Source organism: Hipposideros armiger, unplaced genomic scaffold (genome assembly GCF_001890085.2).
Source record: "Hipposideros armiger isolate ML-2016 unplaced genomic scaffold, ASM189008v1 scaffold_190, whole genome shotgun sequence".
Taxonomy (NCBI): Eukaryota; Metazoa; Chordata; class Mammalia; order Chiroptera; family Hipposideridae; genus Hipposideros; species Hipposideros armiger.
Window position 1 is genome coordinate 494991 of NW_017731540.1, and position 18839 is coordinate 513829.

The window sequence follows — 18839 nt, forward strand, 5'->3', positions numbered from 1 at the left end:
GAGGAACATTCTGTTCTGTCTGGTACTCTGTGGAGTGTTACCTAGAAAATAAGAAACCTTGGCCAAGTGCAATTGTCTCACGGGCCCACAGGGCATGGATAGGCACATGTATTCCAGGGTTTCTGTTTTCCACACAGACATGGTCACACTGCAGGTCACGCTGACATGACTTCCCCCCAGGACTTACTCCTGTGCTCGTAATTCCATGCTACAGAGGGTGCCAAAAAAATGTATACACATTTTAAGAAAGGAAAAAACTATATTAAAATTGTAATACTTAAAATAAACTGGTAACACAAGATGAATACAAGTCACGTGTATACCTTTCTTTTTTTTTTAAGGTTTTATTGGGGAATTGGGGGAGGGGAACAGCATTGAGGAATTGGGGGAAGGGGAACAGACAAGTTGCTGTCCTTTGGTTCTTCAGTCTAGTTGTGGAGGACGCCGCTTCACTGACCCATGTTGGTATCATGATTATTTTGCTCTTCCCAGCTGAGGCAGGTCGGTCGCCGGCCACTGGACGGCCGCTCACGGTGGCTCACGGCAGCTCTCGCGTCTGCCGGCTACTCACACTGGCTGCCGGCCACTCACAGTAGCCCATGGCAGCCCACTGCAGCAGGGGCTGCAGCCTACGCCGATGCCAGTGATTCAGGGCAGCCCAGCACCAGGTCAAGCTGTTGTTCACCATCTTAGCTGTAGAGGGCGCAGCATCACTGGCCCATGTGTGATCCGAAACGCTCCTGCTGCTCAGAGTTTGCGCTGGCAAGCCAACTCTTAACTAACTGAGTCACTCGGCCGGACCACGTGTATACATTTTTTTGGAACCCCCGGTAGTTAAGTTTTTCAGGCCTGAGATGTTCCCCAATTACACCTTGTCCATTAGGAATTTTATGACTTCTGTGTTTAGTTTGAACCAGAAAGATACCAACCCCTGATCTGCTTGGTTTCTCAAACCTGCCTTTTCATCTCATTCAGTTTCTTCATATTAATGAAGTAATGCTTTGCTTTTTTGTTTTTCTCTTTCTAGAACACAAGCAGGCATTCCCAAACATTCTGAAGAAGGGTTACCTGGAGATTAGAAAGGACCATGACAGTTACTGGCAAAGCTGCTATGCGGAACTCTCCCCCTATAACCTGTACTTCTACAGCCTAGACAGCAGCGGGAATCAAAGCCTCTATGCCACGTACCAGCTTTCACACTTCCAGAGCATATCCGTTCTGGGGAACCTCGAGGCTCGGCTAGTGGATACCGTTCTGTATGACAACACTCAGCTACAGCTAAAGGCGGAGTCACCATGGGAGGCTTTGGACTGGGGGCAGAAGCTCTGGGAAGTCGTGCACGCCGCCGTGCCTGCTTACGTGGGACGGCCGGATGAGCTGGCAAACTCGCCAGGCCTTGTTTATCATGTGGACTGTACGCAGAATCATTGTTTACTGAAGAAATCTAGTGAGCTGCTCGCACCATCCCCTGCCTCGGATAGCCCCAAACGGTACCATGACATCCTCAGGTCAGGGACGCTGTACAGGCTGACTGTGCAGAACAACTGGAAGGCATTTACGTTTGTGCTGAGCAGGGCCTACCTCATGGCCTTTCAGCCCGGCAAGCTGGATGAGGACCCCCTGCTCAGCTACAATGTGGACGTGTGTCTGGCTGTCCAGATGGACAACCTGGACGCCTGTGACTCTTGCTTTCAAGTCATTTTTCCCCAAGATGTTCTCCGCCTCCGTGCTGAGACCCGGCAGAGGGCTCAGGAGTGGATGGAGGCTCTGAAAACAGCTGCCAATGTGGCGAGGAGTTCAGAGCAAAACCTGCAGGTCACACTGAGGAGCAAGTCCAAGGACCAGACAGGCGGGCATGAACTCAGGAAGAACAAACGTCAGTCCGTGACCACTAGCTTCCTCAGCATCCTGACCACTTTGTCTTTGGAACGAGGACTCACTGCTCAGAGTTTCAAATGTGCAGGTATGAAGCAAACTTTCAGCCTAGAGCTCGTTAAGGAACAATTCAGATCCCACAATTGGAATTCACTTTAAAAGTCTCCTCAGTAGGCCAGTCCCAGCTCCTTCTTGTTTAAAAGGCATCTCTCCTTCAAGGAGTTTGCTGTATTCAAACATCTGTTTATCTTCATGCCGTGCTGGTGAAGTAAGTAGAAGCAGAGATGATAGACCCCATTGAATCAAAATTTGTCAGAAGCGTTACCAGGCTAGATTTTGGCTTCCTGCGTCTACTGCGATTCTGTTTCCTCTGCCTTCTTAAATAAAGGTCACTGTGATGTGGATGTCACACATTGTCTCATTAGAGACATTCAGGCCCAAGGCTGACCCCTAATATCCTCAGGCAAGGAGAATATCCATGGTCAGTAACTGTCATTGACCATGACCGTGTCAAGGCCTATTAAGGTAGACTCTAAAAAGTCAGCCTTGACAGAAATATGGAGATGGCTAAGATCAGGGTAGATGATGATTAAGCAGATGACCTCTGAGTCACGATGGGCCTGTGCCTCATCCCGGGGAAGCCCAGTGCTTCTGGAAATGCTGTGGAAGGGCGAGACTCGAAGGGAAGTTCAAGGCCAGCCATCTGTTATTTCTTAACACCCTGGCACTGCTTCTCTTCGCTACTCCCCATTCCTCTCACCTCCCCCAAAGCAGTGTACCAGAAAGAAAAAAGCCCTCGCTAAACCAAATCTACACATCTACTATAAGTGAAATCAAATTATGTCTCTTTCACTAAACCCCACTATTTGTGACAAGAAATTTACCATGAAGGCAGCTTTAATTGGGAGCCTGATTTGGAAGATTTTAATTCAAGTACATCAGACTTAAGCATGCTGTTTAAAAATGTACAGGAAGCTCACCACCAGCCAAGACCAACTTTTAAATTTTGTGCTTGCTTCTTCACTGAAAAACCAAATAGTGGTGGCACGCTGAAAACCCCCGTTTTGAATTTAGGTTCGTTATGATGGTGGCCTTTTCTATTGAAAAATAATTTACGTAAGTGTGTGTGTGCGCGGGGAGGGGGGGGTGACGAGGGGGGCGTAGTAAGTGAATTCTTGCTTTGCCTGGAGGGTCTCAGTGATTGCAGGGTGGGGTTGGAGAGACCAAAAGCATCAAGCCAGTAAAGAAGCCCTGTGAGGCAATGTGCACATATCTGCAGGCAGGAAAGGCCTTGTCTAAATCAGCCAGCTGCTTCTGGAAAACGGTTTTGAAATACACAGATACTGGTTTTAGGGTAGTTCTTTAAAAATGACTGACATTTCACTATCTTATACTAGTAGATACATTTCAAGTTGAGGCATTCAGCAGGAATGTATGGAGTGCTTACTCTGTGGGCGTTCTGGAATTATGGGACACTTCTGTGGCTTTAGATTTTTGATAGGGACAACAGTCTATCTGGGAGAACAGCTCAGCTTAGCGCTCAAGGTAGAGATGGGAATGACTGAATTGGGAAACTTCCTAGGAAAAAGGGACGAAAAGCCTCAGGTGTAACGTAAGGATCGTTACCTAGTTGTCACCTAATTCCCTTCCCCTCCTGTTTGCTTCCTGAGGGAGTGTGCACTGTTTTGTACTGCATTTAGCAGCGTTCCGAAGAGGAGAAATGCAGGTAGAGGGTCCCATTCAGCAGGCCCACTGCATCTGGCAGTTGGAGAAATGAAAACAGAAAAAGGTAAAGAAAGGTGAGTCGAAGAGGCAGGGAGAAGGAAGCGAAGTAGAAAAGAACAGGAAAAGGATTGCATGATGGACGGCACGATGGAACTTTTGGCAGCTACTTTTGGTTCCATGTTTTCGGCTGCCTCCCTTTGCTGTCTAATTCAGGTGCTGACTAAATTTGGCTGGTTGGAAAATCAGTTGGGGATGAGTGGTGGTAGGGAGTCCAGGAGACAGGGTAATGGAGTCCAAAACTCATGTGTTCTGCTCAGCTTTTACCTTCATGCTTTGGTTTGGGGTTTTAATGGGGCCCAGGGAGGTTTTTAATTTGGGGTGGGGAGAAGTCAATCCTATTTTGTAAGGTGTGGCCAATTGCATGTTACTTTCATTTCAGTGCTCTCTCATCCATTGAAAAGTGCTGCCTTCAGCGGCCTTGGGATACACGTGGTTTTCCAGGTCAGCTAGGAATACCGGTTTTCTACCTGAGGTGGGAATACTTCATCTCCTGTAGGGGGCAGAGTCTCAAAAGAAAAAGGCAGAAGAAACTTGTTAAGCAAACCTGAGTGTTTTTTAAATTACTTGGGAGGCTCTTCATTATATCAACAATTATTATAGCAGGTGGAACTTTAAAAATTGATGTATGCGTCTCACAAACACAGTTAATCTAATCCAGCTGCTGCTTCATTTAGTACTTGTGCCCCCTAATTTTGCATCCTTATAAACTCATTTGGTGAAAAAGCTGGTTGCACAGCACGTTTACCTTCGAAGGCTAAAAAGTCCAGTAAATTGTTTTTAGTTGGATTTTGGCTTTATCCGTTATTTTAAGGAGAAGCTAATTCACAATATTTCATGGTTTTAGTGAGCCTCTTTAGACTGTAAGTTTTTATGTCCACTTAGGCCCTCCCCCTTTAACTATTTTTGATGAATAAACTTTAAAAGTGGAAGATTGTACTGGGGAGCTCTTTGTTAATGATGTCATTCAGTTGCTATTCAGGGGAGCCACAAATGTTGGCTTTTCAGTCTACAACATAGTGCAGTTGGCTTTGTTGCACTAAATTCTTTCTGTAGGTGAATGATTGCCTATATCCTTCTCTGAAATTTAAAGAGCCCCTGCAGAGAAAATGGACCACGACCATCCCAAAATGCCTGAGGTTATGGTTTTGAAAATACATGCTTATTTATAACTGTATATTTTTTAGCATGTGCTTGAACTTTTTATAGTTGTAGTTGATTATGTGTGGTTTGTTCCTTGGCTTCCTCTCCACTCCATGGCTGCCCTGTGGTTGGGAAACCCCAGTCACAGTGGTCTTCTTGATGTTCTGGAACCTACCTTGGTCATTCCTGCCTCCAGAGCCTTTACACTTGCTGTTCCTTCTTCCTGAAAGCATACCTTTGAAAATTAAGTTCTTCCATTTATTATGCCATTTCTTGAGTGCTGAGTTTCTGACCATGTGCCTGAAAGGTGGGTGACCCTGGACAAGTCAGTGTTGCAAGAAAGTAGACATGGTCCCTACTCTCATGGAACTTGTAGTCCACTAGGGGAGACAGACATTAATCAAATCATCACATTATGAATCCCAATTGGCAATTGTGACAGAGCTGTAGAAGTGTGGCACACACACGGGATTAGAGAGCTGTCAGAGGTGGTACCAAGTGGAGCTATGTGAAATTACAGATATTTGGTCATTTTTGACCTACAAGAAAAGGTTGAACTTAATGTTTGACCCTGAAGACACAGAAGGCCCCTGAGCAGAAGAGCACATGATGCAGTAGTAGTTAAGAACAATTAATTTGGTGGTGTAGAGCAGAAACGAGACACGCTTCTTTAGTGAAGTTACTTGTTGGGATTCAAAATCATGTTTGGCAGTGGAGATTCTATGATATTAAAATATTAATGCTAAAAAAAATGACTTGCAGCTTATTAAAATATTTGTGAAATATGTCCCTGTAAGTGGTTTTAAGTTGTTCACAAAATGTTGTATAAATTAGATTATAAGGCAGCAGCTCTGTTTTCTTCAAGAACTAGACATGTGTACGTACCTGTTTCCCCTCAATAGATAACGTGGTTCTCTTGGCAGTAGTACACACAGATAGTTTTTCCTGTAATTTCCCTGCAATCAAGAAACCTAGCAATTGAGTACAGTACTATAATAAAAGGCCCCAGGGCCAGTTTATAGTTTTGACAAGAAATGCAAAACAAAGCTCACCTTTTAAAGCATTCCTTTTGTTACTGCTGTGTAATCTGGAAGTGACATTGGATGGCCCATTGTGGGACAGTGTTCCCGATTCTGAACTGAGGCTGAAAATGGTAACAGAAGAGACAGCGAGAGAAAGAGTGAGCCAAGGGGATGCCCTCCGCCATTTTCACACTGTCAGTTTTCATGGTTTTACTCCTTTGCCTGCTGTTTAACCTCTTGGGACTGCTGTTGGTAATTACATCTCTCTGGTATTAAGAGCTTTTTGCTTTCCTTTTTTTCCCCCTAGCCCTTGGGAGGGGTAAACCCCAAGGTAGAGCAGGGGGTGGGGGGGAGTTTTGCTGTGAATTCTTCAGCCATTTAGTGCAAATTCCTGTAATTACCGGCATTGTGTCCTCTCTGAATGGCACATAATACAGCAGAAGCCATTCCTAATTGAGACCTTACAAGAGGTACAAATCCTGTCTTTGTTCAGCCTGACAAATTAGTGCCAGAAAGTGGCAGGGTCCGAGTGGGAATCAAAGACAAGAAACACAAAGATGGAACTTAAGGCTACAGTAATAACCCTCTCTTGTCCTGAAGGGAAAAAAGGAATGACCAATGAAAAATGAAGGTTTTTTTTTTGGGGGGGATTATAAATTCCCTTGACATGACAGCACCTCAGGGGCTGCTCTATTTATTTAGCAAAAGTGATTAAATAGTAATACAACAGGGCTGCCCATTGTTTCCCCGGTGCCCCCACCTCACAGACCCCTGCTGCCTCCGCTAATTGATTGACAATGAACCCCTGATAAAGAAGTATGTTGTTAGAACCTGAGTTGGGGGAGCATTTTTTCCCTTCTCTTGTGTGCCTGAGTGTGTGTGTGTGTGTGTGTGTATGATTTCATTTTTGTTTGAATTGCCCTCTATTTTCTCTTTGCCCCCCCACTTCTTCTTTCCCCCTTCTTCCCCCAAAGGTTTTCAGCGCTTGCTCCCAGCTGACATTCACAAGCAGGTAGAGAGGAATTAGTATTGTAGTGCAGGCTTTTGACAAGTTTATCTTTGGAGCCAACTTCCTCCTCTCCCCCTGCTCCATTTAAGGCAGAACAGCAGTGTGAGAAGAAAGAAGGGGGCTGATTATTGGTGGTTTAAGATCAGAAAAGCGTTGTTGTTTTTTCTAAGTTTCTCATTTGTGGGAATGGATGTCTGAAACTAGTCTTTGAACTAAGACTTCCTCTTAAATTCCTTACTCAACTTTAAAAAAAGCAACCTGTGCACTAATAATATTTACATGTTGGCGGGGGGGGGGGGGACTGTTGTGGATTTAGAAATAGAAATTTCAATTATTTAGTTTCCCCTCAGTACCTGAGAAACAGGCATTGATTAATTGAGGATAGAATCTGGCTGCTCATGGTATATAACTCAGTACCCCAAGGATGCTGCGAGTTGTGGGAAGATGACAAAGCGCTCCAGGCAGATAATTAATAGCTCCTGGTTATATATGCCCAACTAGCTAAACCAAAGCTAAATCCCTAATTTAACTCCGTTACAGCTGCAAAAACAAATCATTTCAAGCCCCTATGAACACAAAATATGTTAAACAAACAGTATCGACCTTGTTAATACCACATGGCATTTCATGTGATAAATGAGGGCGACTTTCTGGCAAAGGCCTGTTTTATGACATTGTTTAGACATAAAGGATACCTTTACCCTGGAAATACAAGCATCCCGGATAGAAAGTATGGAGTGGTTAATTATTCATTAAATAGCTGCCAGTGTGGAAGTAAGGAATAGTTCTGATTTGGGCATAGTTAGTTACTTATTGGCCTCAAAGTAAATCATGCAGAATAGCAATTCTTAAGAGAAAGAGAAATCGAATGTGGGAGCTGATTATGCAGTGTGAGTCTAGGTAAAGAAAGATCTGTAGGTTATTTTATTTATTTCTTTAAAGATTTTATTGGGGAATTGGGGGAGGGGAACAACTCTGGGGGATTAGGGAAGGGAAACAGACAAGTTGCTGTCTTTTTGTTCTTCAGTCTAGTTGTGGAGGATGTCGCTTCACTGGCCCATGTTGGTATTATGATCATTGCTCTCTTCCCAGCTGAGGCAGATCGGTCACCGGCCATTGGATGGCGGCTCACAGCAGATCACACCGGCTGCCAGGCGCTCACGCTGGTTGCCAGCCACTCATGGTAGCTTACGGCAGCCCACTGCAGCCTCACTGTCGCCGGTGACTCACGGCAGCCCAGCTCCAGGTCGAGCTGTTGTTCACTATCTTAGCTGTAGAGGGTGCAGCATCACTGGCCCATGTGGGATCCAAACCGGGGCCCTGCTGCTCAGAGCTCACGCTCCCAAGCCAACTCTTAACTAACGAGCCATTTGGCCGACCCAAGATCTGTAGGTTTTTGAGTGCTGAGAAGGGAAGATGTATATTATGTTCTTAAAAAAAAGTTCTAAGGAAGCCAAAATCTGTTTGATTCCCATGTAAACAATTAGGGGAATCCTCTAGTAGCCAAAGTGCCAGATCTAAGGAAATGAAAGACACATAAAAAGAAAATGGACCTTTCTTGATATCTCCAGTTCCCCATTTTCAGATTGGTATCCCACTTGCCAGGAATGGTAGTAACGAAGAATTATCTGAGTTAGGGAATTGGCAGGTAGCTAATTGGAGGAGAAGAAGACAATGATAGGAAACTTAGATGTGCCCCCAAAACACATAAACAGCTTAGATAAATAAGTTGTTTAGTTCCATTGTTGCCTTCTCACCTTGTATTGTCTAAGTCATTTTGGTTTTTTAGTGTATTGGTTTGTTGTCTTCCAGAGGCGAAATCTCTAGTCTGTGTGTCCTGAAGGGTTAAGTTTATTTTCTCAACCTTGAATATGACTATGGAGAGGTTGCTGATAGTAAAATCCTTACATGGAATTTGATGGAGGATTCATTTCAACAGCATTTATTAAACTCCTCATGGATGCCATACACATGCTCTGCCAGGTACGCACATAGGGTAAGGAGTAGGCAGTGCTCTTCCAAGATTTATAGAATCCTCTCCCAGAGGGCAGGTGGGGCTTGAGCAGGAGACTGGGACTGGGATAAGGGGTTAAGCCACCATGGCCACTGGCTTGGAGACTAATATATCCTGTCTCTGCTTATGTCAGAGAATCCCGGTTGTAAAGAATTTGAAAGCTGAAGAGCTAAAGTGGCATCTCACCCTACTTCCCCATTTTAAACTTCATCCTTATATTTCCTACAGAATTAAACTCAGGGGGAAATCTCCTTGGCTTTTACTACCTAGCAAGGATAAAACTTGAATTTCTGTTTTGTGCTCATGTAGTAGGTACTATGGGAAATATAAGAGAAGCATAGATATGGTCTGGACCCCCAGGACTTCATAGTCTGGTTGAGGATGCACCAGAAGGAAAACGAGGGTCAGGTCCATGCTCTATAGTACTTAGTATTCAGAAAATCATTTGGCAAAACCCTCAAGACAGTGAAACTTAGGTTATCAGAAATTACAGTTATGTCATTTTGTGACTGATTGGTAGCTTTACCCAAGAATTGTTGACTAATGGATCCCTTTAAGTCTGGAAGGTTGCCATTATAAATACATGATAATGGTGAGAAGCCGCAAATGAGATAAGGGACTCTGGAATCAGACTGGCTGGGCTTCCAGATCAGCTCCTCACTAACTGTGTGCCCCTGGGTCACTTAACCTCTCTGTGTCTCCAGGGTTAAATCTCATACATGAGAAAAGAATCACATCTACCTCATAAGTTTGTAGTGAGAATAAAATGAGTTAGAAGGGCTTAGAACTGTACCTGGCATATAGTAAGTGCTATACAAGGGTTAGCTATTTCTATTATTTGCCCAGATAGGACAATAATTACCTTGATAAAGATATCATAGGCATACTTATCAAATTTGTAGCTCTCACAAAACGAGGCTGGACAACTAATAGGCTGAATGATAGAATCCAGACTCTGAAACACAAGCTAGAGGAAGGGACCAAACAAGATGTGATTTGGTAGGGATAAACAGATAGTGCTATACTTATAGTCAGAAGATTAACTGCAAAGACAGAAGGTAGAGGACACTTGATCTAACAGCATCGTGTGGGCATACCCATGAGGCAACGCCTAAGCCAGAATCTGTGCTACTGTGGCTACATCAAATGCATGCACAAAACAAGTCTAGAAAGAAGAGGTCATATCCTCAGTATGTTCGACCGCCGCCACACCTGGAAATTTCAGTTATAGATGCTGCTCTTGCAGAATAAACAACTACATCTATTGACCTGTGATAGGATGGCGAAGGTACCAAATACCATGCCATGCCATGCCAATGTGACCTAGAACAGGGCGGACACGAGTGTTGTCTTCACATACTCAAAGGCTGCCACTTAGAAGAGAAAACAGGCTTGATTTGTGTGATTCCACTGGACCAATGTCACAGAAATGTCCAGAGTTAAATGGATTTTCCTTATTTAAGAAGATTTGATGGTCATGGGTGAAAATGAGTAGAGTGACAAGAGCTCTGGCCAGAGACTGGAAGAAGTAGTAGCATCCTGACCTCAAGACAAGTCACTTGTCTGAGCTACAGTTTTCTCATCTGCAAGATGAAGAGATTTATTAATTTGGCCCTTTTGCAAATGTTTATTGAAGCCCTAATATGTCCTAAGCACTGTGCTTAATGCATAGTGAACAAGATAATCCTATTATGTGTCCTCACAGAAATTGAAAATTGGAAGCCTGACAATTAAATAAGTAATTATAGCACACAGTTGAACTTGAAGGTCTTTGAGTTTCCTTCCAACACTTCTGGCTGGCTGGGATATTTTTGGAGGAACGGCCTTGTGCTATAAGGTCCCTTTTACCTCTCATTTTGTGATTCTTTGAATGTCTGTAGAAGTTAAGAGAAAATTAGGTTAATGTGTTCCTCCATTTAAATCTCATTTAATAAGTAATACATTTTTCCTTTGGGGAAGAGATTTTAAACCCATAGAAATATCTCTTGAGTAAGAAGACAGGAGATGGGAACCTTTTTCATGGCTGAGATGTCTATCATTGGATAAATTACTTTGCTTTTTACCCATTTTTGCAGCCTTAAGTTTCTAAGTCTGGGAAATTATTTTAAATAAAAATAAATGTATATTAAGAATATGAATACACACTGAAATAGTAATCTGACTCTATGGAAGAAGAATGTTATATAATTTGGGTTTTGAACTATTTCACATCCTAAAATTCAGACAGATTTGATCACTTTATATAAGTAGGCCGTTTGATTTTATAGGGTATAAATTTGCTTTTTTGTTATTCCTGGTATTCTCATCATAGAAGTCACATGTTGGTCTTTGATATGTTTCAGAAGAATAAAATCATTTTGAATTTCAGAAGATATGGATCTTTTGATAGACCTTCCTGAACTTCATAGGCCATAGCTGTGCTATCTCTCTCTCTCTCTCCCTCTCTCTCTCTCTTTTTTTTTAAAGCTGTTAAGCTGTTCATTTCTCCCAGTCTTTGTTGCTATACTTTGGTCTGGAAAGTTCTTGTGCCTTTTTGTAGCTTCCTTTATGGTTAACATTGTTCTCATCATGTGCTTATTTCCAGCTAAACTTTTAAAGGCAATGTTAATGTACTATTGGACTCTACATTGAGTTAAAAGCTTCTATTTATTGACCTTTCGTTAGGAGAGAAATTGATCTAGGTGTGATTTTAGGATAGACTGGGGGGTAGGTCAATAGTTTCCCTAATTTCTCGCTAAGTTCCTTGAAAAACTCAGCTTTTCATGGGCTCCTCTAAGAGTAAAAGCTATTCGAGAGGTTTTCTAAAACCCATTATACTGCTTAAAAGCAGAAACACATTTAAGTAGAAACTTGCCATTTTAAAATACATCTCTGGTCTAATCACTGTTGTTTTATATGCCTGAAACTAATAAAAAATTTTAAATTAAAGAATAAATAAATAATAAATAAATACATAACATCTCTAAATAAGGAAATCTAGTAATATAGTAATACCAGTTTATTTATCAAATTAATATTTTCATCCAGTTGTTCATTACTTGAACAAGCATAGGCCACATACAGTCACACAAATTGAGGTGCTGGGGTAAACTAAGAGTTAATTTTGACAGTAGAAAATATGACTGTAGGCAGGTCTTTATACCTTGAGATATGTTAACATAGAAAATGTTTTAATTAAATGACATTAGTAAAAAAACAAAGAGCATTAAACTCCTTTTCATGTTTCAGATGAAAAAAATGGAGCAGGCCTGCCCAGCAGTCAGCCTGAGATCAGGGGTGACAGGCAACGTGCTGCGTATAGTTTTGTATTTTTATTTACTGTAGACTTGTGGGAGTGCAAAATCCTTGACACCCTTACAGACTTCTTGCCAAGTCTTCCGTGACTACCCTACCCCACCTACCCTAATCCCCCAGCTAGCATTGAGCATTCCCCCTGCATGACCCCACCCCTCCACTCTTCCGGACTCCTGCCTGGGGCCGTGACTTGTGTCTGCCTTTTTTGAGGGCAGGACCCAGCACCTCTCAGAATGTGGTTGGAGTACCATTTGCATTAGCATCACGAGGGTGATACGTGGAGCAAAGGCTGAATCCTTCCCTGTGGAAGATCCCTGTTAGGATCTCTGGGATCTGGCCTAGAGATTTTAATGAACTTCACAGTTGATTTAATTGCATTCAAAGTTTGAGAAACCACCGGACATGCCCATAGAATGTTCTTAGTGAATGAATCAAGCCATACTTGAGTTTTCTCTGGGTTATATTGAGTGGTCGGAAAAGTCATGACGTATTTTTTCTGTTTTTCGTTGCAAAAATGCATCATGACTTTTCCGACAACCCACTATAAGCACATTTCCTTTAACTGTTTCTAATGCATATGTCCAACATTTTAACCATTGAGGTATGAACCTGCTGATAATGTCCAGGTTTCCATGTCTTTCTTACATTCTAGAAACTACAGTGATGTTCTAACAGGATTCTACCCACTGGTAAATACAAAGGAAGAGATTAGTTCAAGACCTCTACCCACAGTCTAGCTTTGTTTCTAATACATCCTAATATTATGCCTAGTTTTTATTTTATACTTGATAAGCATACTTAGTATTTGAATTTTGAGATAGCCATTACCTCTCTCACATTCTTTGTTACTGGTTGGGCCATCTTTCACCTAGACGACTGACCAGTCTTCCTGTTTCTAGTCTAACCTTCCCCAAATCTTGTCTTAACTGCAGCAAGTGTGATCTTGTTAAAATTCAGACCGACCCTGGTAGACAGACCTCTCTGTATAGCCCTTCAGTGGCTTCCCACTGCTTTTGGCATGAAGACGAGCATCCTTGCCATGATCCTTCATGACTTGGCTCCTGCTCACCTCCTCACCTCCAACTCTTGCCTTCTTGTCACTGCCTCCCCGACACGAGTTCCAGCCACACTGACTTCATTCCCCAAACGCACCGCATTCGTCCCCCATGCCTCAGAGCCTTCTTGTGTGCACTTGCCTCTCCCTGGAATGGTGCCACCCTCTCCACTACCCCCAACTTATTCTTCAGGCCAATGCTTAAATATCACCTTCTCAGGAACACCTTCTCCAGCAAAAAATGGAAGCTGGATGAAAGGAGGGTACGTGATACACATGGCTACCCCCAGAGAATGAGGAAGCCTTGGCCTATTCATCCTATTCCCTCATTTCCGGTCAGCTACTGGTGTGCCCTCCAGGACTGACTGCACCCACCTGGGGAGGGGAGATTTCTGGTGGTATCTTCCTGAGTCTTCCTGGAACCAAACAGCTTCAGAAGCAGCCAAGAAACTGCTCAGCCTGGTTATAGGTGTCCTCCCCCTCCCCCCAAGAGCCCAAGCTCAGGTGGCGGGATGTTGTGCACATCTAGTGACTTTGTGATCCCCACTCTCTTACCCAGATACCACTGTCAAATCTTGGCTTAAAATAGAGAGCATTTAATTTTTTAAAGGATACTGTAAAGGTGACCAACAAAATAACCTTATTTATTAGCTTTCACTGAAAATAATTCAGCGTGTGCTATATAGCGCTTCTAGAAAGGAACTGGGATTCCAAAACCAAAGAAATGCAGATTTGTATCAATTTCCAAAAGATTGAAAATCACATTCTCTTATTCCCCCCTTTACTGAAATATAGTTGACAAATAACATTGTGTAAGTTTAAGGTATACCGTGTGATGATTTGGTTTATGTACATATTGTGAAGTGATTGCCATGTTAAGGTTAGCTAAGATGTCCATCACCTCACATATTAACATGTTTTGTTCTTGTGGGAATATTTAAGGTCTGTTCTCGTATCAGTTCTCAATTACACTACACAGTATTGTTAACTAGTCACCATGCTGTACATTAGACCCCCAGAACTTATTTATCTTTTTTCCAGCTTTATCGAGGTATAATTGACATATAACATTGTGTACATTTAAGGTGTACAGTGTGATGATTTGATATACAAATATACTGCAAAATGATTACCACGATAAGGTTAGTTACACACACACACAGACACACACACACACGTGTGTGTGTGGGGGGGGGCGGGGAGAATTTTTAAGATCTACTCTCTTAGAAACTTCCAAGTATACAATTTAGTATTGTTGCCTGTAGTCACCATGCTGAAAATCACATTCTAACCAGGTATGTACCGATACACCAACAGTTGTGTGTTTTTCACTTTTTTGAGTAAAGTAAACCACGTGGGGCTGAACCAAAAGCCTTGCTGAAAATCACTTCTTCAAATCACCATGCCTGTATCTCTGACGCAGAAGATAGACTTAGTTTGAAAGTCTTAGTCTCTTCCTCCATCTTTACCAGTGAAGATGTTCTTCTCAGCCCCCAGACACTTAGAGACCAGATAGAATAATAGACACACGTGACCTGGTGGCTGGGAAGCATCCAGACTGAGTGGGTTAAGTCATAAGTTAGGAGCACAGGAGCGTGGCCTTTTGCTTATCCCCCTGCCGCTGATGCATTCTACAGCCTTGTGGGCAGCATCTTTGACACTATTAAGTTGAGGGAAGATTAAGCTGCCTTGACTAGGTACAATTCAAATACTACAGAATATTGGTCAAACCAAAAGGGCCAAATCTTAATTTAGTAATATTGTACATCACTACATTTTTCCCCCCCAGAAAATATGAGAGAGGTTCCCCAAGAGATCTCTTGGATAAACGGAAGCCTAAGTGTGGCCTACCAATGAACGGGAAAGCTTTAGGAAAACGATGTTTTTCATCTATGGTAGGATGAAGAATTTTAACCGAGTGCCCCATTATGCAGAGGGTGTCCTGGCAACCCACGAGCCCCGCTTTCCTGTGTGACCCTCATCTCGGTGATCTTCACCCACGGACAGACACGTTCCCGGTCCCCGCCTGCCTTCCCTTTTCCTCCCCACTCCCAGTATTGGATGCTGTCTGTCTGACCATCACGTAAACAGGGGCTTTACAGGGTGAAAACCATTCCTCTTCACCCCGGGCTCAGGAAGATGGAGAGCTCAACAGCCACATGAATTGCTTCTAGATCACAGGTATTGTTATGTGATGGACCCTTACACATTCGATAGACTTATTCCTGTGGTTACAGCTGGAGTCCCTAAGGCCATGCTCTCCTGCCACAGCAGACAGAAAAATTGCTCCCTGCAGGCCCCGCTGAGCATGTCAGTGTCCTTCTCCTGTGCGCACTAGTCAGATACCTCATTTCTCCATCTGGGAGGAGGACTGGGTAACTGATGGGGAAAGGAGGTGGGAATATTACTCTAGGAAATTCCTTTCAAATGGCAGTATGAAGACCAGGGAGTAGGAGTTCCCCACCAATAACTCTAAATATACTGATTCAAGCAACCTATCTTCAAATTAAACATACATTTAAAAGATTAGCTGTGGAGGTGGTCACAAATCTGTGTTTTTAGAGAGACAGGAAAGCTTGGCAAACAGGCCAAAGACGGCATGATGGAAAAGAATAAAGCAATGAAGTAGACCGAGGCAGTCCCTAAATCTTCTAGAACATGAGGAACTTGGTTTATGGTAAAAGTAAAGAAATTCAAGCATGGATTTAAAGGAAGCTGATGAAAGTGATCTTTTTTCACTTTGAGACTGTTTCTGGTACTACTCAGATCCACTCTCATGACTTTAATTTTATCAAATTGTTGTCATTACTAAAATAGCTCAAGTAGAAATTACTCTAAGAGATGCTGCCAGGGTTTTTTCGGAGGTTTTAGCAAAGAAGAGGAAAGGTTGTGTTTTAAAGACACTGTCAAGTTCAAAGAGATGAGACTCTTGCAAAATATAAGGGAAGAGAAACAGGCATTAAGAATGGGGAGTGATGTGAAAAAGAAGTGAGAGGGGACCCTGGTGAGACAGTGTGTGTGACAGAAGCTACAGAATGGACGAGGCTGATGTGCGTAGAGACTTCCATAGACCACAAGTGTGAAGGGAACATAAGTTCCAGCAACAGTAAGGACAGACAGGTTGCTTTTCAGGTATGCCAAAAAGATAATCTGAACTTCTAAGCCAATAAGAGGTTATTGAGGTTACTGACCTTTTGAAGCAATCATGACAGAGATATAACTGGGGAATCACGCACAGAGTCAGTGGTGGCTTAATACAATGTTAAATACCAGGGAAAGTCACTGTAGAAAGAACATAATTGGGGCAGACAAGGATTCTCTGTGAGGAAAAAGGGGTGGGACTAGGGTGAGGGGAGTGAGGCACTCACTTCAGGTACAAAATTCAAGAGAATGCCAAAAAACCCTCAGTAGTCAAGATAATATTTTAATGTGTGATATTTAAAAATCAAAATGAATACCAAAATATCCATGAAGAACAAAATACAAAATTTTAAATGGAGATCGGATCAGTAGGACTGATTTTTTCCTTTTTTTTTAGATTTTATTGGGGAATTGGGGGAGGGGAGCAGTGTTGGGGAATTGGGGAGGGGGAACAGCCAAGTTGTTGTCCTTCAGTCTTAGTTGTGGAGGGCGCAGCTAGCTCAGCTCCAAGTCTAGTCACACCGCTCAGCTCAAGGTGCCGAGTTCAGTCTTTAGTTGCGGGCGGGCATAGCCCACCATCTCGAACAGGCAACCTTGTTGCTAGGAGCACGTGCTCTCACCAGCTGAGCCATCCTGCCACCTGTTGGCAGCTCAGCAGCAGCTCAACTCGGGCGCAACTCACTGGCCCATGTGGGAATCAAACTGGTGACCCTGTTGCTCAGAGCTCGTGCTCTTGAGCAAGCTCGTGCTCTTGAGCAAGCTCTTAACCAACTGAGCCACTCGGCCGGCCCCTGATTTTTTTTCCTTTTGCCTCAGGCTCTGATATGGTTCAAAGGAACATTTCAGTAAGATGGTTTATTTAGTATGACATCTTCCCCCAAAGCTTTCAATGCATAAGTTCCAAATAACACAGTCCAGGATTTGCCTTGTTACAAGGCTGGCGAGGTTGACCTCCTTCTCTGCCTTGGATTTCAGGGGTACCATCTGGGGGGCCCTGGTACTCCCATGTTTACGATAGAGCTGACAGAGAGCGGGAGGTAAACTGTGACAGGAGCATTATTCCCACCACTGGCAGCTTTTATGGCTAAAATAATCAGCTTATTTCGGCCCCTTCTGTTTCTGCAGTTGTTTCAGGTCAGAGTTATTGGTAGGCAAGTGTTTCAACAGAAGGATTGATTTGTGAAGGAAAGAGCCCGAAGCTTGGAGTGCGTGGTACTAGCAGGCCGTCTAGTAGGTGGTGGTACGGTGTGGACAAGGCCTCCCTTTAACGGCACCTCTTTAAGCTAAGTTAGCAGCGTGAATTGTTTCCTTTAGATAAGAAAGCAGAGCTGGTGGAAGGCCGTTTCTCCTCCCCGTAAAATAATAGATGGTATGTCCATCGCTGGCAGAGCAAAGCTATTAAGTAAGATCAGCATGTGGATCTTTTTTTTTTTTTAAGATTTTATTGGGGGAATTGGGGAATGGGCGAAGGGGGACATTGTGTTCTTCCAGGACCCATCAGCTCCAAGTCAAGTTATTGTCCTTCAATCTTAGTTGTGGAGGGCGCAAGCTCAGCTCTAAATCCAGTTGCCTCTTTCAATCTAGTTGCAGGGGATGCTGCCCACCATCCCATGCAGGAGTCAAACCGGCAACCTTGTTGTTACGAGCATGCGCTCTAACCAAATGAGCCATGTGGCCACCCAGGGCGTGGATCTTTTATTTTGCCCACTCATCTTTGTTCTGTCACAGGGTTTTCAACAGTGGCACCATTGACATTTTGGACCAGTTCATTCTTTGTTGTGGGAGGCTGTCCTCTGTATTGAGGGATGTTTAGCAACATCCCTGTCCTCTATCCATTAGATGCCAATAGCTACCCCAACTCACCCTTTTGTGACAACCAAAAATGTCTCTAGATGTTACAAACGTCCATGGTTAGGACAGAAGTCTCCTCTGGTGTGAACCGCTGTGCTGTCAAGAAACAAGGCTTACCAACTATGTCTTCTCTTCCTCACACAGCTCCTGCTCACTTCTTTATAAAGTAAGAAGTGTCTTCTACTGAAATCCATGTTGATTACTTTATACCACCTAATGGCATATAATAAGACCTCAGCATGCTAATGGGTACGTTTAAATAAAAGTAGTAGGCTATAGAAATAGAACCCTCATCAACCATCATTCAGTATAAATAGATAAGATGCTTTCAGTCTCAAGTAACAGACAATAAAAATCAAACTGATTTGTACAGTAAAAGGGAATCACTTTGTCAGTAGAGCTTTAGGCATCAGTTGATCTGCTAGCTCAAATGTTTTGAACTCTGTTTTATTAATTTAATACTTCAAACAAACAGCGTTTTCTTCCCCCAAACCACCTACCCCTTCTGACTTGATAGATTTCTCATGTAAGAGTCACAGGCTCAAAACATCATGGGCATCTTTGACGATCTCCTTGCCATGCTCTTCCAATTAGTCAGCTGCCAAATTGTTTGCATTTTGTCTCCATAGTATTGTCTTCTTCCCCCCCCCGCAC

The 18839-nt window shown here is 43.1% G+C and overlaps 1 protein-coding gene across 5 annotated transcripts in view; it reads left to right on the top strand.

Moving 5' to 3' along the window:
- The window catches only part of PLEKHM3 (pleckstrin homology domain containing M3), a 170437-nt gene that overhangs the window by 36388 nt on the left and 115210 nt on the right, over nucleotides 1–18839 (top strand). For all 5 annotated transcript variants that reach the window (XM_019652959.1, XM_019652961.1, XM_019652962.1 and 2 more), the window contains exon 3: nucleotides 1028–1963. In XM_019652959.1, coding sequence (XP_019508504.1) covers nucleotides 1028–1963 — 936 coding nt within the window. The remainder of the gene's footprint in view (nucleotides 1–1027; nucleotides 1964–18839) is intronic.